The sequence below is a fragment of the Apus apus genome, chromosome 21 (genome assembly GCF_020740795.1).
Source record: "Apus apus isolate bApuApu2 chromosome 21, bApuApu2.pri.cur, whole genome shotgun sequence".
Lineage (NCBI taxonomy): Eukaryota > Metazoa > Chordata > Aves > Apodiformes > Apodidae > Apus > Apus apus.
The window spans coordinates 2,918,741-2,938,735 of record NC_067302.1 but is presented as its reverse complement, the minus strand read 5'-3'; the positions used below and the strand labels follow the sequence as shown (position 1 = coordinate 2,938,735).

General features: G+C 56.9%; 1 protein-coding gene across 5 annotated transcripts in view; it reads left to right on the top strand.

The window, feature by feature from the left end:
- PTPRU (protein tyrosine phosphatase receptor type U) overlaps positions 1-19,995 on the top strand; it is a 60,733-nt gene continuing 40,738 nt past the window's right edge. For all 5 annotated transcript variants that reach the window (XM_051637751.1, XM_051637750.1, XM_051637749.1 and 2 more), the window contains exons 1-2: positions 1-81; positions 15,353-15,478. In XM_051637751.1, the coding sequence (XP_051493711.1) occupies positions 9-81; positions 15,353-15,478 (199 nt within the window). In that variant the 5' untranslated portion in view covers positions 1-8. The remainder of the gene's footprint in view (positions 82-15,352; positions 15,479-19,995) is intronic.

Below are 19,995 nucleotides of genomic sequence, written 5' to 3'. Positions count from 1 at the left end.
CCCGCACCATGCGAAGCGCCCGGGCGCTGCTGTTCGCTCTCGCCCTGCGGGTTTACGCCCTGGACACCGAGACACCCGCCGGTAAGAACCGGGGTGGGGGGGGGGGGCACCCGTTGGGGGTGTTGTTGGTTGCTTGAGGGGTGATGGGGAGGTTGGGGTGGCGGGGCGAAGCGGGGGGGCTCGGCAGCCCTGCCTGGTGCGCGGCTGCTGCCGCCTGTCCCGCCGTCGGGGCTTCGTGCGGGCGTCGGGGGGGGCTCCCCGGGGCTCCCCGGGGCTCCCGGCGGTGGGTGCGGAGCTCCCCCCGACCCCCGCGGCTTCCCCGTGGTCCCCGGGAGCGGGGCCGCTTCCCCCCTGCTCTGCCTTCCCTTCCCGCTTCCCTTTCCCCGGAAAACTTCCCCCTTCCCGGGGAGCTCAGCCCGGTCCCGCCGTCGGGAACGCGGGGAGAGGCGGGCAGGGGGCGGCGGGACCCCGGGGGGGGTCGTTGAGGGGGTCCTGGGGGGGTGTGGGGGGGAAACTGGGGACCCTCCGGGGGTTCCAGGTGGTGCCTCGTCCCCCGGCTCCGTGTCGCCGGGGTCTGACGGGAGTTTTACCAAAAGCGCGATCGATTTTTTCCGATTGATTTCGGTTTAACGTTTTATTTAGCGGCTCTGCCGGCTGGAGAAGGAGCCGGGCCTGCCCCTGCGGGCAGGGGGAGGTGGAAGGGAGGTCCGGGACACGCACACCGGGCTCCGATCCCCCTCGGGTTTGGGGGGGATTCGGGGCTCCCGAGGTGCTGCCTGGGGCTGCGGGGGAAACTGAGGCACAGGGGAGGAGGGAGCTGGTCCCTGCTCCGGAGGGGACCTGGTGCTGCAGCCTCCAGCTCTTGGCCGCTCCTCAGGTGCGTGAAGGTGTATTTTTTTTTTTTGCCTGGTTCTTGGATTGTTTCTCTTCAACCTTTCGAAACGAAGCGACTCCTCCAGCATGCAGTCCCTGTGCTGTATTTGGAGGTGTGTTGTTTTTTTTTTTCGGGGGAGGGGGGCGGGTGGTGGTCTCTCCCCAAAAATGATACGCGCTGATCGATACCCATCGGCAGAAAACGAAATAAGATGGACTCGTGTGGAGGGGACATGTTGGGTGGGATGGGAAATCCGAGGCAGCCGAGGCTTCCACAGAGGTGGGGAGGTGGGGAGGGGGTCCTGCTGTGTGCTGCTGGGCTGGGGGAGATGCTGAGATGTGGAGGGAACGGCCCCCGGGGCTTCACGAAGGAGGCAGCAGGGAAACTGAGGCAGGCAGCTGGGGAGGAGGTTTGAGTCCTCTGCCAGAGGAAGGGGCTTCTGCACCCTGTCCGTGTGTTGGGGGGCTCGGTGGGCTTGTCCTGCTTCCCGGTCCTGGGGGGGGGGGGTGTGTGTGTCTTTGGTGGCCGTCACGGCTGAGCCCCCTTGTCCCCAGCAAACCCTTTCCCCTCCGTGGGCTTTCTTCCCGGCGAGGTGGGGTTTGCCAAGGGGCAGGACGGAGCCCGTTCCCGGTGTGACTCCGGAGCCTGGTTCCTCCGGCGTTTCTCCTGCTGGATGCGGAGCAGGCGCAGCTCCGCGGTGCAGCCGGAGGGGCGGGCTTTGGGTGGGGGGCGAGGGGTCTGCTTCCAGCCCTGCCACCCTCACAGCAGCTGCTTTTTGCAGGAATCCTGGGGCTTCTTCCTGGTGGTGCAGCCCCCGGCTGTGGGATTCATCGCCAGGCTCGTCCCTCTGGGACTCGGGGCTCCAGGGCTGGTGAAAAATGTTGAAGGCATCTGCGTGTGCTCTGGGGTCACCAGAGACCCTGAAGCCACTCGTGGGGGACACACACCGGCTGCTTGGCTCTGGGGGTGTTGGGGAGGTGGCTGGTTTTCTTGCCGGCCCTTTGCAGAGAAGGGGAGTGGCGTGGTCCCTTCCACACGTGGGGAAACTGAGGCACGCCGTGGCGGAGCTGGGTGCTGCAGTCCCAGCCTCCCCCCCCGCCTCCCCACCCAGGGCTCGGGATGCTCCTCGTTCCTTCCCGGAGCCTGCAAACTTTGGCGGTTCCTGTAGGATTTGGGGGCGATGGAGCTGTCTGTGTTGTGCCTGCGCTGGAGGGGGCCGGGGTGGGGGTGAAGGGCACTCGCTGCCCCCCCCTAAACCCACTGTGCTCTCACCGTGTCACTTGTCACCTGCGAGGTGTCCCCGCTGTGATGTGCCAGCCCCTCCTCTCCTCCCGGGGCTGTTTTGCAGTTCGAACACGGAGCCTTTCCCGTTGCTCCAGCTGGGAGCAGGCAGGGCCACGGCAGCTCCTTCCTCCTCCTTTTGCCTTCCCCGCTGCCCAAAAAAGACTCGGCTCCGTGCCCCCCTATTGCACCCATTCACCCCAAAACTTCACCGAGAAGTTGCTCCCAGCCTGTGTATTCCCCCCCCCACACCCCCCGGGCTGTTTTCCAGCAGCAGGGACATGTTGGCTCTGTGGCATTCCCGCCCTAATCCTGCGGGAGCTGCACTGGGAGCTGCACTGGGAGCTGCACTGGGAGCTGCACTGGGAGCTGCACTGGGAGCTGCACTGGGAGCTGCACTGGGATCCCACCGCGATCCCACCGCGTTGGCAGCGATTAAGCCAATAAAACACCTGGGTTCTGGAGCTTCCCCTTGGGAGGTTGGTGCCACCAGTGAACCCCAGGCTGGGGTTGGTGTCATCTCTGGTGGCACCGGTTTTGGGGGGGGGGGGGTGGTTGGTGGCTGTGTTGGCTGAGCCCCTTTGCTGGGGGCCAGGCAGGAGGGCTGGGGTCACCCCAGGGTCCTGTCCCCTCCCCCTGGCAGGAGGTGACACGGGTGACCCCGACCCCGCGGGGACTCTTGTCAATGGGGAGGGCGGAGCAGACGCTGTTCCCGGGGCTGGGATTGGGGTCGGGGAGCGGAACAAATCCGGCTGGCGTCCCCCAGCCCGGCCGTTAACGGCAGCCCCTTCGTGGGGTGGATATTTGGGGGGGGGTTAGGAGCAGGGCGCTGTCCCCGGGTGCTGCCGGTACCGCTGTCCGTGCCCGTCCTCTCTGTCTGCTTGGCTGCCTGATCCTGCTCTTCCCAGCGCTTTGCCCGGTGTTTATTTCCTTCCCCTTGGCTGCCCGTGGGCTCTCCAGTGCCAGGGCATTTTTTTTCTCCCCACCCTGCCTTCACCAGGCACACAAAACCTGCAGGATCATTTTCCTTGTTAGCTTGTTTTGAGCCTTGGATTATTTTTTCCCCCTCCCCTCTGCTTGTTCTTCCAAGCTGGGGAAGAGTCTCTTTTGCTTGTTCCTGCAGGTGTGTGTTTAATGCCCTGGGAATGTCATGGCTTTTCCCAGACACTGCAAACTCCCCCGGGGTCCTGGGAGTGCTCCAGGGGGTGCTCCAGAAAATCCCACTCAAGCTGATGGACCCGAGTGTGCCCAGGATGGAGATTTCCTGCTCCCAAGCCCTTGGCTCTCCTGTATCCCCTTTCTGTGCGTTGGATCTTGATGGACCTTCACAGTTTGGGAGGGGGTGAAGCAGAATTTAGGGATGCTCTGAGTGATGCTCCTGGATGGACCAGTTCCTCTGTCTCCACAGCTCCATGGTGCAGGCTGGCAATGCCCGTGGCCCCCAGCACTTCCAGTTGTATGTGCATCATTTTTGCCCTCCTTTTCCTTCAAAACTATTGTTCCATGTTTTTCCTCCGGGTGCTTGGACCTGCCCTGGCTCTGGGAACAGGGATCCTGGTGAGTCACCTCCTGGCCAGCACTGCACATTTTTCCTTTTGTTATCCAAACTAAGACAAACCAGCCCCATTCCAGCTTCCCAGCCAGAGCTTTCCCGGAGCAAAGCCAGCAGGATCAGCACCCCTGGAGGGCAAAGATGCCTCCTGGAAGACAAAGGCAGATGGTTGTTGGTGGCTTTGACCCCTACCCTGGCAGTGACAGCTTCCCTGCTGCCTGTTGATGTTGGTTTTCCCCCTGACTGCACCCGGGATGGAGCTTTTCCATAGGGAACAACCCATCCTGGCTCTGCTGAGAGCCCTGAGCACCCCAAAGCACCCCATAAAAGGCCTTTCCTGGGTGCAGCCCCTCCAGGGATTTGCTGCTTGGCTTTCAGCAGCTGTGAGGGGTTAAGGACAAGGGGCTGTGAGGCAGAGGCAGGTAAATCCCTTCTTCCTGCTGGGAGCTGGGAGGAAGGACAGAGCCTTAGTGACAACCCTACCATCTGCCTGCTCAAACCTCCATAAATAAACTTTTTAATAATCTATTATTAACATGCACTATAATTGTCTTATTAGGCATGTCTGGGAACCTTTAGTTACTGCGTGATTAAATGTCAAGATTCCCAAACCTCCTCCCTGACAACGGCTTGGGATTTGTTTTGTGGCTTTTCTTGGATCCTTCTCTCCCATTCCAGGCTGGATACCCTCTTCCCTGTACTTGGGGGGGAAAAGGAGACTTTCCTCTCTGGATAAGGAGAATTCTCAGCAGTTGGTTCCCTGGAGCTAATTGCCTCCTTGTTGACAGCCTTAAAATAACTGTGTCCTGGCTGTGGAGCTTTTCCTTTCTGCTGCAGGTGGCCTGGCAGGAGCTGCCACTGGTCGGGATGGATGTGGGATGTGGGTGGTGGGGAGGGAGGTGCCAGCCTGGAATGTCCTGACCTTCCCTGGCTCTCAGGGGGGTGGTTGTGGTGACATGGGACCTGCTTTTTCTTTGCTGGGAGAAGAGCTGGAGAGCTGGCAGATGCTGGAGGGACTTCCCTGGATGTTTTCTGAGCTGTTTCCTTTCCTGGCTCTGGGAGCGGCTGCTCCTACACCCTCTGCTTGGATTAAAATCCAAAGTCCAGCTCTGCTCCAGCTGCTGGGAAGCAAAGGCAGAGCCCCTGCCTGTGGGGACAGCCCTGCCCACCCCTCAGCTGCTGCTGGCACCAGGGGCTCATGCATCAGCTGCCCTTTGGAGCCAGTGTTTCCAGCTTGGGAATGGTGCTCCTGCTTGCTGGGTCCTTCTCTCTTCAGAGAAGATAGTGAGAGGACAAGGGGTGATGGTTTTAAGCTGAGACGGGAGATTTAGGTTGGATATCAGGAAGAAATACTTCACTCTAAGGGTGGTGAGGAACTGGGATGGGTTGCCCAGGGAGGTTGTTGATGCCCCATCCCTGGAGGTTTTTAAGGCCAGGTTGGATGAGGTTTTTGTGCAGCCTGGTCTAGTGGGAGGGGTCCCTGCTCATGGCAGGGGGTTGGGGAGGGTGGGTGGGTGCCTGTGCCCCTCTTGCTCTGCCCCACAGCATCCTGCACTGGGTCTGGTGGCCCCAGAGGGGGGGGGGGGATGACACTTTGCAGGGCAGCCCTGTCACTTGATAGGGGGGGAGAGTTTGGGACACTGGGGGTGCACCCCACTGCCTGGGGACCCCTCTGTCTGCTCCCCTGGGGGTGGGCTGAGGCTGGGGGTGGGCAGGGGGCTGGGCAGAGCCCCCCCTCCCAGGCAGGGATGCTGCAGGGATGGAGCACTGCACCCTTGCTGCAGCTGGGGGGTGTGAACGGGCTGCAGAGTCAGAGCAAATCTCAGTATTTTTTTGTTGTCATACACTATTTTTGTTGATACTTTTGATTTGGCTTGGAAAAAAAAGAGTCTTGCCCACAGCAGGATGGTGGCTGTGCTGGTGCAGCCTTAGCTGTGTGGGGCTGGCACAGGATTGGTGCTGGGCTCTGCCCCACTGCAGCACCCCCTTGGTTTGGGGACCCCCTTGGACTGGGGACCCCTACATAACCCAGCAAACTGCTTTGATTTCCTGGAACCCCCCCCGTGTGGATCAGACCTTTCTGGACATCATTAAGTGAATCAGGGCTGTGGGTGGACACAGCAGCTTGGCTGAGTTGCTCTGAGCTCTCCCAGGACAAGGGGACACTGATGACCTGATGTGTCTTAACGAGGCCACTGTCCCCACGGCCACTCCATGTGCCTGCAAATGACCACGTTTGGGGACAAGCTGTGGCAGCCCCTGGGTGCTTGAGCCTGGGGAGCTGATTCCTGCTGGGGCCCATCAGCCTCGTTAGCCCAATTAGCCCAGCTGAGGAGGGAGCTTCATCCTGGGGTTGGGTCATCAGTTGCTGGATGTCACTGGGAGGTGATGTCACCAGGAGGCAAGTGGTGGCTGGTCTGGGGGGAGGAGATGAGACCATTGCTGCAGCCCAGCCCCTCTTCAGTGGGGGGGTGCTCAGCTCTTGGGGGCTGCCCGGGGGTCTCCTCACTGTCTGACAGGAGAGGATGGAAATGGCTTTTCCTCCTGTGGGCCAGAGGGGATGGAGCATCATGACTGCTTGTTCATGGATGTGGAGGCAGGAGGAGAAATGGGTTCTGGACATCTTGCTTGGATGAATTTGGAGGTGTCTTGTGGAGCTGCTTTGGTTTTGGAGTTTTGTGCAGGGCTCCTTGGGGTGCAGCCCCCTCCCCATCCCATGCTGTGCTGCCCTGGTGCCTCAGTTTCCCCTGAATCTTGAGCTGTGGTGGTGGAAGGTTCAGCAGCAGGGATCTTAAATCCTGGCAGCAAGTCCAAGCAGATCTGCCCGAGGACGGAGTCTCCTCCAAAGCCCTTCCCCTGCCCCTGGCAGCCTCGTGGGGACAAGGACCCATCAGAGAGCAGCTCCACAGCCCCTTGTGTGCCAGCTCCTGGGTCATGCAAAGCTCCTAACCCCAGGACAGCAGAGGCACATTAATGTTCTCTGTAATTAGCAGAATAAATGTTCCTCACATCATCTGTAGGTGCTGTGATGTGGCTAATGGAATTAGCAGAGGTGGGTGATCCCTGGTCACCCTGAAGTCCCCCCTGGGGTATCTGGCTCTGCAGTTCCAGTGGTGATGGGGCCAATGGAGGTGGCTGCTGGAGTTTCCCAGCATGTTTTGAGGGAAGAAGCAGCCCAGAGAGGGACTTGTGAAGCCTTCCCAGTGCCAGGGCAGGCTCTGGCCTCTCTCCCTCTGGGCAGGGGGATGCAGTGGGGGGGTTGGTCAATACCTGCTTGAGTCTTCCCAAGGACTTTGCCATTTCTGCTTTTTTTTTTTCTTGTTTTGCAGTATTTTCAGCTGTCTGCTGAGTGATAATGTCCCATTGATTTTTTTCCACAGCCAGCAATCAGCCTGCTTGCCTTTGATTATAGCAGTATCAGACTAAAGCAGCACATCTCTGGGCTGGGCTATTGCTGTTTAGATGAGTTGAACTTATTATCATACCCAGCTCCTGTCCAGGGACCTGCTGCTGACCTTGCCAGGTTCTGAAGAGCATCTTTTGGGGTGAGAGGCCTTTTCCTGCCTTTCTTCCTATGGGATGGCTGGACTGCCCTGCCTGGGCTGGGTTCCCAACAACCAGTTGGGAATGGGAGCTGGCTGGGCAGGATGCCTGCAGGGAGAGGGTGCAAAGTGCTACGTGCTATGGGTGCTGGAGGCACTTTTAGCACCTCTGTGGGGTCTCTTCTCTGACCACCCATGAGCCACACTGAATTTTTCAGTTATTGCTGCTTAATTAAGTGCAATCCCAGAGGCTTTTAGTGCAGTGATTGTACCTGGAGCTGCAGGAGCAAGGAAGAAAATAATTGGAGTGTGTGTTGGGGGGGAATTGCTGGGGATGAGCCTTTGGGTGTTAGTGATGGCAGAGGAGTGGGGTGTTCTGTGTGCTGAGGGAGATTTTGGGGGGACTAAAGGGGGTGCAAAGCCCCCCTGCCCAGCCTGCAGCATTGCTCCCTGCTTGGCAGCTCTTTTCCTTCCCCTGGTGCTGGATGGAGGGTGCTGAACCTTCCTCTGGGATGTGGGGTGGGTGGGTGCTGCATCCCAGGGGCTGCTGAACATCCAGCCTTGGGGGGCTCCAGGGTGGGTGATGCCTCCCCTTGCCTGGATAGGTGGGGATAGGCCCTGGCAGGGTGGGGGCAGAGGGAGGGAATGGGGGCTGGGGGTGCTGCTGTGGGGCTGGGGAGTGAGGTCCCTGTGTGTGAGAGCAACTGGGGAGGATGGAAGGAAGGAGCTGGGATGTGGGATGGATGGAATCCCTCCTGCAGCAAGTTCACCCTGTGTGACCAAGCTCAGGGGTTGGCTTTTGGGGGATGTGGAGTCAAGTCCAGGGGTTCCATGCAGCAAGTCTGCCAGGTCTCAGCAGTGCAGTGGCACCATGGTGTGCCTGGTCCCTGCCCCTCAGAGCTGCTGGGAGGTGGGTGCCTGCCTGCAACTCGGCTGAGTTTTTATAGGACCTGTGACAATAAAGGCAGTGGGATGGACTTTGAGCAGCTTTCCAGAAATATGGGAAATGTGGTTTGTTTATTTATTTAATCACTGCTTGCAAAGCAAACCTGGCTCTGTGGCTGGTGCTGCCAGTGAGGAAGGGGAGGAATTAAAAGCCATAAATAAGCTGTTGAGGAAAGGCTTCTGCAGGCTCCCGGGACTCTGGATTTACAAGGGGTTGTCCCTGAGCCCCAGCTGCTTTTGTGCCTGATGTCTGCAGGGTGCCTGCACCTGGGGAGCTGGGGAGGTGATCTGGTGAGAAAAGGGGACACTGGGATGCTGGGGGAGACCCCAAGTGGGTTTGCTGGAGCTGCTGGTTTTTACCCTGGCCTGGGGATGGATGGGGGCTTGAGCCAGCACTGATGGTGGCTGGCTGAGCCCAACCTGGGGACTGGTAAAACCACCCTGATGGGTGTTGTGGGCTCATTAACCATGTCCCCACCTTTGCATGGCTTGGTCCAGCACACTCCTCAAAGTCATGTTGTGACTCCCTGGGCACAGGGCTGCTTTTTATTCCCCTCATGGTGGCTGCTGCCTGTGCCATGAACCTCCTATTCCCCTCATTTAATAGCAAAGTGTTTGGCTGAGCCCCAGCCTCCAGCAGCTGAGCTGGTGGGGGTGGATTTTCCACCTCACCCTCATCACCACCTTCAAACCTCTGTTTAAAGCATTTGTCAGGCTGGTGGCCTCCTGGCCTGGGAGCTTGAGGGTGTTTCTGTGCTGCAGGTCCTCACCCAACCTGGGTGTAAATAACAGGAACGATGTGGATCTTTCCCCTGTGAGCAGCACCAGATGGATCCAGGCTTTGTGTTGGGATGTCAAGGTTTAACCAGGACAGGGAACAGTTAAATCCATGTGTCTGCTCCAGCTGTGGGGCTAAAACCTCTTGGCTTGTGCCCCTCAGCAGCATGGCAGGACAGCCAAGGAGCTGCAGTGTCTGGTTGCACCCTCGTTGGGGTGATGCAGCACCCTGGTTCCTGATCCCTCCAGGAGCTGCTCTGGGGCTGGGAGGGAAGGAGAGCTGCAGTTTGCAGCTGGGTGTGCCCCAAGGAAGGACTTGACTGGCAAAATTAATGAATCTCGCTTGTGCTTCTAAATGTGACTTGACAATAAGGTGATGCACGGTGCACTCGGGCCTTGCCCAAGCCTTGCAAACCCTTCAGAGCTGTATTTCCCCACTTACATTTGTTTCCCCCAAGTTTGGGGCTGCCTGTAGCTCATCCACGTCTCCCAGTCCCCCCTGTCCCATTGCATGTTGGTCCCTTGGAGCCTCCTGGGGCTGGAGCTGAGCACTCACTGCAGGAGGTGTTAACACCTCCACGGGGACCTGCAGTTAAAAACCATAAAGCCTTTTAACAGGCCAAAAAACCCCCAGATTTATGTCTTCTCTAGTTACTGGTAGACTGATACCATTCTCCTAGTCCTGCACTTTCCAAACACTGAGGTTATCAGGCCTAAGTGACTTATTATGCAAATCCTCTGTCTTAATATCTGGCTGCTCTCTCCCTGGAATTGCATTGGCTGAACCCCACGCGTTACTGGAGCTGCTAATGTTTACACATTAGCTTCTTTGGCTAATATACAAGGCTTCAAGTTGCAAATTGATGTTTCTTACAGCTGAGCAAATTATTTTTCTATTAAATGCAATATTTAAAATGATTTGGAGAAGCAAAACAAACTACTGGCGAGAATTCTAATGGAGCTGCTTTCCATATTCTTCTAATCAGCTTTACTCAGGGCCAGGAAATCAGGATTTAAAAAAACAACACAACTATTTTGCAGAAGAGGGGACCAGGGGGGTGTTTATTGTCATCTCCTGGGTGTGTAATGCACAAAAACATTTGCAGGTGCCTCTTGAATGTGTGCCCTGTAAGTGTGCAAAGTGCAGCTAAGGGGGGATTTAAAGTTCAGGACCAGAAGGGGTGATCCTGGTGCTGAGCCCCAAACCTGGGGGGTTTGGGGATGGCCATGGAGATGAGGGGGTGCCCTGTGCCCAGGGTCTCTGTGGGTGCTGGGATGCTGCATGGAATCATGGAATGGTTTGAGTTGGAAGGACCTTAAAGATCATCAGGATCCAACCCCTGCATGGGCAGGGACACCTCCCACCAGCCCAGGCTGCTCCAGGCCCCATCCAACCTGCCCTTCAACACTGCCAGGGATGGGGCAGCCACAGCTTCCCTGGGCAACCTGGGCCAGGGTCTTACCTTCAGTTCCTGCAGCCCAGGACCTGTTCTGCTTGGGCTTGCTAGGCTGGGTGCCTCGGTGCTGCACCCCCCAAGTGAGTCCCAGACCCCTGGATCACCTCATTCCCTGGGGAGCCTGAGCCCCCCAGGATGGAAATGGGATTTCTGACCCCTTATCCAGTACTAAGCTTGTCTGGGAGCCTGTGCTATGGTGCGTACAAGACCTTGCTGGTTCCTAAATACATCTCATTTTAGATGAATTGCAGTCTGTGTTCCCTGCCTCTCCTGGTGCCTGGAGGAAAGTGGCTCCTGGCATTTCCTTTCCAGGGCACGTTCCTGTAGGAGCACGTGGGGGAAACTGCCTTTAAATAGCAGCTGGGCTCTGGGAGGTGGGAGCTGCTCTGCAGGGGAGGGCTGGCATCACCCTGGCATCCTCTGGACTGGACTCCTGCATCCCAGCAAACCTGGGCTCCCTGGGCTTCCTGCCCTTCCCAGGGGATGAAGCCAGGCTGCTGGTGTTGTGGGACTTGGCCAAATCACTGGTGTGCCTCAGTTTCCCCCTTTGCAGCAGCACCATTAGCCCCTGACCCTGTGTGAGGAGCTTGGTGCAGTGAAGGAGCATCTGTCTGATGGGCTGAAGGGAGGCCAGGGGTGACAGTCTGGGGCTGGATGACTTGGTGTGGCTTCCAGCTCTGTCCCTGCTCCTGGGGATGGGTGAGAGGTGTGGGGCTGGGAGACACTCACCCCTTCCCTGCATCTCTGTGCTGCCCTGGTTTGCTGCAGGGGGTGTTCACATAGGGCTCAGGAGCCAGGGGGTGCCTGGTGTGTCCTGTGGTACCAAGTCCTGATGTCCTGCTGATAATTACCTGGGATGGGGGCAGGAGCTGCAGGAAAAGGATGGGGATGAAAAACTTGACCCTGATTCCAAAAGGTGACCTGCATTAGCTTTCCTGTCTGGTGCCTGAGCTGTGTGTGGTGCTGGGGGCTTGTGCCCTGAAAGGTGCTGCACCCCAGAGGTGACCTTGGGGCTAATCCTGTCCTGGCTAAGCCAAAACAGGAGCAAATTGGGCTTTTCCCCTGTCAGTTGGCTTTGCCTTATCCTGGAGCAGGAGTCCTGGGCTCCCATCCCACATGTCATAGCTCTGAGGAGCCTGTGCTTGCTTAAGTTTGGGTATAACCCCTTATTTTATTTTATTTTGAAAGCTTTTCCCCTTTTAAGTATGTTATTTGTGTAGCATCCCCACCCCATGATGCCTGGAGGGGTCTGTGTGGTGGTGTTACCCCTGGGGGTACACGAGGGTGTCACCCCAGGCCCCCCCCTTTGGTGCAGGAGCCTTTTCAAGGCTGCTTGATAAAAAATAAACCTGTGTAGCAAGTCCCAAGGTGTAGAAGGTTTAAGTGTGTAACTGACTTTGAGGTGAGGACAGGATTGACTTGGTGGGTGGAAGAGCACCTGGCTGGTGGGCAGGGGGCCACGGTCCTTGGTGGCCACAGAGATGGAATTAGGTGCCAACCCTTGTGCTTGGTTATTTGGTCTTTTCCTCCTCTTTCTTGAACGCCTCATTCCTTCTACCCTCCCTTCCCTTGCTTTCCTCCTCTCCATCCCTGGGCATCCAGGAGGGGTGCTGGATGGCACTGGTACTCAGCTTCCTGGGGAATCCTTCAAGCCACCTCTTCTTAAATTTTTCTCAAGCCTCTCTGGGTTTTCCCCCTTGGACTTGTACTTCTTATGTCCTTATTCATCTTGTGGGGTGGGAGGGGAGAAGGGGCTGGAGGTCAAGCTTCCCCCCAGCCCTGCCCTCGGATGGGGAGGGATGGTGCCCAAAGCATCCCATAGCTCATGGAAACCAGGGCTTTGCAAAACCCTTTTTGGTTTTGTTCCTCCTGTGGATACAAACCACAGATGTGTTGGCGAGGTGGAGTGGCTGGTGGAGCCGCCTTCGTTCCGTGCTGGGGACGGGAGGGAACGCTCGTGCAGGGAGAAGCCAGAACAATAAACCTGTCTGAGGAGGGAGATGGATGGGCTTGGCCAGCTGTGCCTCTGCCAGCAAAATATCTACTCCACCTAATTGCATTTTAAGCTTCTGGAGCCTGGGCATTGTCTGGCGGGTGGCTGAGGATCCAGCCTTGGCGTGAGGGAGCAGTGGGGAAACTGAGGCACAGGATCGGGTGGTGGCTGTGCTGGGATGGCAGGTGGATGTGAGGGAGATGCAGCCTTGGAGAGGGGGACTATATCTCCCCCAACATTGTGAGCAGCTTGGAATAATAAAGTCTCTGAGGAGACCTTAGAGCAGCTTCCAGTGCCTGAAGGGGCTCCAGGAAAGCTGGGGAGGGACTTGGGACAAGGGCAGGGAGGGAGAGGACAAGGGGGATGGATCAAAACTGGCAGAGGGGAGATGGAGGTTGGAGATGAGGAAGGAATTCTTGGGTGTGAGGGTGGTGAGAGCCTGGCCCAGGTTGCCCAGGGAAGCTGTGGCTGCCCCATCCCTGGCAGTGTTGAAGGGCAGGTTGGATGGGGCTTGGAGCAACCTGGGCTGGTGGGAGGTGTCCCTGCCCATGCAGGGGTTGGACCTAGTTGATCTTTAAGGTCCCTTCCAACCCAACCCAGTCTGAGATTTTATGATTTGGAGCAAAGGAATTTATCTGGGGCAAAGGAGTTGCTTGTTTCCTCTGCTCTGGTTTCTCAGAGCAAAAACCCCAACACCAGGAATGAATTTCTCCCTCCCAGAATATCCCATTTCAGCAGCTCTTGGAAAGAAACACTTGGGCTTTTTTTTTTGTTCTCCCCCTTTTTCTTCAAATCACTTGGCATTTCGTTTCTGACACTTGGTTTATTTTGAAAAAAAAAGTGCTTTTTTTTTTTTCCTTTCCTTCCTGGAGAATTTTGACAGATTTGTGCTTTTTCTCCCCTGAGAAGCCAAGTTTCAAACTCCTTAAAATCTGACGTTTCTCCTGGTGGGAGCCAAAAGAACCAGGCTCTGGTGCGGGGGCACATCCCTGTGTGGGTTGGGCAGACACTCCATTTTGGGCAGGATTTTTTTAAGGAAGCTGGGAGCTCTGGGTGCCTCCAGGAATATGAATAGAAGAGAATTTGCTTTTAGTTTTTGGTTTTTTTTTGTCTTGAAAATAACACAAAGAAGCAGCTTCTTGTGATTCTGGGAGGAAAAAACCAAACCACCCCGTGGTGATGGAGCTGGAATGCACCCTGGTGCTTTAGAAAATGAGTGTAAAAGGGGGAAACAGCCCTAAATGTCTTTTTATATATGTGAAAGAGTTGGGAATTATCATTTTCTGGGCATTTTCTGGGCTTTTTTTTCCAATTTTTGGACCTGTGTTTGGACAAGTGATGTGTTTGAGCCCCCCTCAGCACGGGGGAGCACAACCCACACCAGCAGCAGTGAGGCCATTAACTGGCAAATCCCTGGGGATGGGGGGAATTACTGATGTAATTTGGGGATAAAATAGGGGAAAAATAAAGCAGAAGTGATCTCCAGGCCTGGCTCTGCTTTTGTGCTGGCCCATTAGGGGATGTTTGCCTTTGTTGGTGCTGCTTGCTCAGGGCTTTCGATTAATTAGTGCTGGGGCCCCGGTCTGGGGGTAATCCCTGGGTTTAATGGGATAATGGGTCAGTGTTAATGAACCAGCCCTGAGTGGCTCCCTGGGCAAAGCCAGACCTGGGGGTGGGGGGCCGGTGGTGGGGGGGGTTGAGGGGTTTGGTTGCGGAATGGGGGAGGCTGGGTGCAGGATGGAGGGGGCTGGATGTGGGTTGGGGGACTGGTTGTGGGATTGGGAGGGGGCTGGATGTGGGAGGGGGGGCTGGTTGTGGGATTGGGAGGGGGGAGCTGGATGTGGGATTGGGGAGCTAGATGTGGGATGAAGGGCTGGTTGCGGGATTGGGAAAGGGGAGCTGGGTGTGGGATTGGGAAGGGGGAGCTGGATGTGGGATGGCAGGGCTGGTTGTGGAATTGGGAAGGGGGAGCTGGATATGGGATGAGGGGCTGGTTGTGGGATTGGGAAGGGGGAGCTGGATATGGGATGAGGGGCTGGATGTGGAATGGCAGGGCTGGATGTGGGATTGGGAAGGGGGAGCTGGATATGGGATGAGGGGCTGGTTGTGGCATTGGGAAGGGGGAGCTGGATGTGGGCTGGGGGGGCTGGATGGCATCTCAGTGTGCTGTCTTTGTGTCACCTGGGTACCCGTGGGGACAAGTGGCTTCTTGATGTTAATTCCGATTCTCCCCGCTCAGCCAAGGGGGGTGGTGTGGGGCTTTTTAAAAACCAACCCCCCCACACCCCCTCCCCCAGATCTCTATATAAATGAAAGGGCTCAGAAGTGCCAGCCTGCAGCTTGGGGGGGGCAGGGATGTGTTTATAGGGGTGTTGTTGTTGGACATCCTGGCTGAGACCTGGTGCTGTTGTGTCAGGCAATGGCTGGACCCCCAGGACCTCAGGGTCAGAGCACATGGGAGCAGTTGGGGGGCTCAGGGCAGAGCAGGAATTTTTTTGCAGGAGCTGCCAGGGTCTTGTGAATCCTTGTGCAGCTGCTGTGGTGCTTCTTTCCTGGGAGAAACCCCTGGTGGGTGACTGGCTCCTGGGAATCACAGAATCCCAGGGTGGTTTGGGTTGGAAGGGACCTTAAAGGTCATCTGGTGCTGATCCCCCTGCATGAGCAGGGACACCTCCCCCCAGCCCAGGTTGCAAAGCTGGAAGCTGTGGGAAGCAAAAGCTTGGAGCTGCATCCTGCTCCTGAGACCTCCCTGGGAGCTGAGACCTGCCAGCTCATTTCACTGGTGGGCAAACAGAGATGAGGACACGCAGCAGACGTGGGTGCGCGTGGGGGGTGTGTGGGGTCCCCCCTGCGTTTTTTGGGGGGGGCAGACACTCTCCTGGCAGGAATGCTGGGGAGGGAGCAGGGTCTGACGGGTGCGTGTGTCCGCAGGCGGCTGCACCTTCGAGGAGGACGGCGCGGCGGCGCAGTGCGAGTACGGGCAGGGCCAGGACGATGACTTCAGCTGGGAGCTGTTCCGCAGCCACGCGGCACCGCACCTGCCCGAGCTGCCCCACGGTGAGTGAGTCCCGGGGCCCCTGCCCCTCTGTCCTGTTTCCACAGCTGCACCCCCTGCTCGAACGTACCCACAGCGTTTGAGGCTTGGCTTGTCCTGGGTTGTGTGGGGAGGGCTCTGCTGGGCCTGCTGGCAGGGTGTGATGAGTTGTGTCTGTCCTCAGCTCATTGGGGAGGGCTCTGCTGGGCCTGCTGGCAGGGTGTGATGAGTTGTGTCTGTCCTCAGCTCATTGGGGAGGGCTCTGCTGGGCCTGCCGGCAGGGTGTGATGAGTTGTGTCTGTCCTCAGCTCAATAGGCAGGATGCTGCTGAGCCCATCAGCAGAGCGTGATGAATTGTGTCCATCTTTGGTGCATTAGGCAAGTGCTGCTGGGCCTGCCAGCAGGGTGTGATGAGTTGTGTCCGTCCTCTGCGTGGCCCTGGGGAGGGGATGGGAGACATGTTGCTGCTGGAGGGAGGAGAGTTTTTAACAGCCCAGCAGGGACAGGGACATGGGAGGGCTCTGGGAACCTCTGAGCCCCCTGTCACTGCCCTGGCAGGGTGTGACAGAGCAGAGATTCCAGATGTGTATTTTTGGGGTGGGAAGCCAGGAATTCCAGCTCCACTCCCTCTGGCATCACTCTGCTTGCTGCCTGGGCACCCCCAGCCCTGGTCCCTGGGCTGGCTGGGGACACCAGGGGGGATGTCCCCTCCTCCACGGCACCTCTGGGGTGGCAGCAGCTTGGGCAGCTTTCCATGCTTCCCATGGGACTCGGCAGCATCTCCATTGGTGACAAATTCTCCATCTGGCGTCAAAAGCAGCACCTGGGATGCACCCAGATCCTGATGGAAAGGGGCACCCTGGGAGCTGCTCCTGCCCAGGAGCTGCACCCACTGCTGGCTCTTCCCTGGCTGCCACATCAGCTCGTGCTGCTTTTGCAAGTCTGGGGTCCTGTGAGGAATTCCCAACTCTGGAAGGTGTGGAAGAAGGGGAAAATGTGTTTCTGGCTCTTGCAAGTGTGGGGAAAGGCTCGTGGCTGTGATTGGAGGCATCTCCAAAGTCTTGGCAACTCTTAAGGAAGAAAATGCAAATGGACTTTCTTCTTTTCTTAAAAGCATTTGTAGATTTGAAACTATTTTTTGTTATTTTCTGGGTCCAAATTCCTTGCTCGGATGAGCAGGCCTGGGGCAGAGCCAGCCAGGATCTCCCCTTCTCCTGGGGGGTGACATGGACACCCTGCCATGGGTGGCTGGGTGGCATCTGGGGGGCTCTGCTCACTCCAAGCTCTGGAACATGTCCCAGTGTGGCCTCCCTGTACCTGTTACCTCTGAGAGCTGCATTGGGCTGGAGTTCCTCCTGGTGTTTGGGGCTGCTGGCTCCTGCCTGGTCCTGGTGGTCCAGCTCCTGCCCTGGGAGGAGCTCAGGTCCCACGCTGAGGATGGGCAGAAGGAGAGCAAAGCTGCTTTAGAGCTTGGTAGTAAAAATGCCTTTTTTTTATTAAAACATTAACTGCTTTACAGAAAACCCTTTACTGCTTCATCAACCTGCCTCCAGCTGTTTATCTCATGGCTTCTTTGTGCCAGGGCTTAATTTGGCTTTTCTCATCCACTAACCTTCTTCTCTCTTTACCTTCTCCTCTTTCCCATCATCTTTTCCTTCCTTTCTCCTTCCCTCTGGCATGTCCTGGGCACTGGGCAAGGGCAAAACAACCCTTAGCCTGGTGGTAGGACTGCTGACAGATCCTGCTCTCCCTTGTTAATTTTCCAAATAATTGTTTTAAACGGAACTGTCCTAATTTGTGTGTGTCCCAGGGGGGTTCCTGGGGCAGCGAGGGGGGAAGCAGAGGTGGGGATTGAGATGGTTGAAGATAGAGGGTTGGAAACCTGTAATTAGTTGGGTTTCCTGCTGGATTTTCAGCTGTAATTTAAAATCTGCAGCAAACTGCTTGGGTTTAAAGCCTGGGGTGCTTGCAGGGGGCTGAAGGGGTTGGGGGGGGGAGTGGGGTTGCTCTCTGTTTGAGTAGATAACTGGGGGTTAGCAAGAGATGGGGGTTTAAATTAATGCCACATTTAAGAAATAAACTCCAGAGTTGGTGGGGAGTTGGAGGGAACAGTTTGAGGTGGGATGCTGTGAGTGTGGCAGGGGCCAGCCCTGGGCAGAGCCCCTGTCCCCCATGTTGATTAGTGACACCCCAAGGGGTGCCCCTTATAACCCCCCCCATCTCTTCCCTGGCAGGCAGTGGGGCTGCAAAGGTGCAGGTGAACTCTTCAGGGCACCCACTGGGTGCAGGGACCCCATTTTAGTGCAGTTTCACCCAAGCACACACGGGGAGCATCGCAGGAGGCTGCTGCAGCCTTAGCACCCCGCTCAGTCCCCCCCCCCCAAGCAGCTTGTGGATGAAGAGGATTTCTCAACACCAGGGCCTCTCCAGGGAGCACTTTGCAAAGGAGTCTCGTGGTCTTAGATGAAAACGAGTTGTTATTGGAGATCAGCCAGTTTCAAGGAGCGTAGGATTTACTGGAGCGGATGCTGGCTGCTGGCCACCCGCCTCCACCTCTGCAGCCCTCTTTTCTTTTCCCTTTCTTGTTTGCTTTGGGTGTTTTTCCTTCTCTTCCCATCTTGATTTGTCTCCCACTTCCACCTAAAGACCGTGGCTGGTCCTCTCCCACGGCTTGGGTCTCTCCCACGTTGTCATCGTGATTTTGTTGGGTTGTTTTGTTTTTTTTTTCCATCTCTTTATTATTTCTAAAAGGAGCAGTTAGCAGGAGCCAGGTGAGGCAGGTGTGAGGCTGCACCCATCGCTGTGTCTGCAGCAAAATAACTCTCCATGGGTGCCTGGGGAGCTTTTTCCTCCTGCTCTCCCCCAGGTGTCACCTCTGTGTCCCAGGCTGCTCCTCACCTGCCTCCAGGTTCTGCAGGATCCCATCTCCTAGAAGCCCTGTTGTTCCAAAGCTGGGGAGAGGAGGGACAGCTTGTGCTTTGTTCTGCAGCTCCTGGCACGGCTGGGCACCCCCAGGGCTTGCAGGATTTGGCCAGATCCCAAAGCCCTTTGAGGAGTGGTGGGGTGAGCCAGCTGGCAGGGATGGGGCAGAGGAGTGAAATGAGGCCGATTTCTTGAGCTCCTGGGGTGAAACACAAGTTGAGGTTACTTAATGCACACCAAAATAAACCAGGTCTTTGGGTCATGCCCTGTATGGATTTGGTTGGGGAAGGTCCAGCATGGAACATGAGGCACAGTCAGGATCAGGTTTGTGTCCTGACCCCCGCTGAGCTGTGGAATTCCCTAAAGGAAAGCTGGGGAGGGACTTGGGACAAGGGCTTGTAGTGGATGGACAAGAGGTAATGGATGAAAATTGAAGAGGGGAGATGGAGGTTGGAGATGAGGAGGAAATTCTTGAGTGTGAGGGTGGTGAGAGCCTGGCCCAGGTTGCCCAGGGAAGCTGTGGCTGCCCCATCCCTGGCAGTGTTGAAGGGCAGGTTGGATGGGGCTTGGAGCAGCCTGGGCTGGTGGGAGGTGTCCCTGCCCATGCAGGGGGTTGGGACTGGATGATCTTTAATGTCCCTTCCAACCCAAAGTCTTCTGGAATTCTCTGGTTTTGAGGTCAGTCCAGGTGCAGTTCCCAGACACAGGGGGGAGATGGCTGGGTGCTCCCTACAATCCCCCACCACTATCATTAGGCTTTTCTTTGTGCCACTTGCTGGGAGCCACTGGGAGGAAAGTGTGTCAATTCATTTAAATTAAGTGGCTGTGAAAGCTATTAATAATTAAGCACCTACTGTCAGGAAAACAAGGGTAGACTTCAATAAATGGCCAAGCTTTGTTACTTACAGCTTCTGCTGTTACTAAAATTGAAGAGATATTAATAATCCCTTTGCCTTTGGTGATGGGGGAGGGTTTGGTGGGGCAGATTCCCACCCACCCTGTGTCCCAACCCCATGGATGGCTTGGGAGCTGCCACAAGGAGCCAGGACTCCTGCATCCCCCTCCTGCCCCTGGACTGCCTGGGATGGAGTGTGTGGGACAGGGAAGGATCCTGCCTTTGGGGATCCCCTTTGGGATTGTCACCCTTCCTCCCCTGGAAGTGTGGCTTTGGGGTTGTACTGGGACAAGGTGCTGGGATTCCTGGTTTGAGTGCTGGGAATTTTGAGTGATGGGAGGTGGGGTATGAGTGGCTGCTGGTGGTGGGGCTGGAGTTGGGGTCCCGGGAGCCACGGTGCCAGCATCCCACAGAGCTGCAGCGCCGGCGTTCCGGAGAGCCGTGGTGCTGCTCGTTAAGCTAACGAGTGCTTTGCCCCCCAACCCTCCCCCCACTAATGCCTTCTGAGCACAGTTTAAACTCGGTGACAACTGCGTGGTAAATGATCCGAGGTGATGGGAATGGGAATGAATTGGCTGGGGAGGGAGCGCTGAGGCAGCCGGAGCTGCGGGCGCGGTGGGAAAGCAGGCGCAGGGGCTGGGGTGGCATCCAAGCAGTTACTGACCTGTGGGGGACCAGCTCAGCCTGGGGCAGGTGGGTCCTGCATCTGGGTCAGGGCAATCC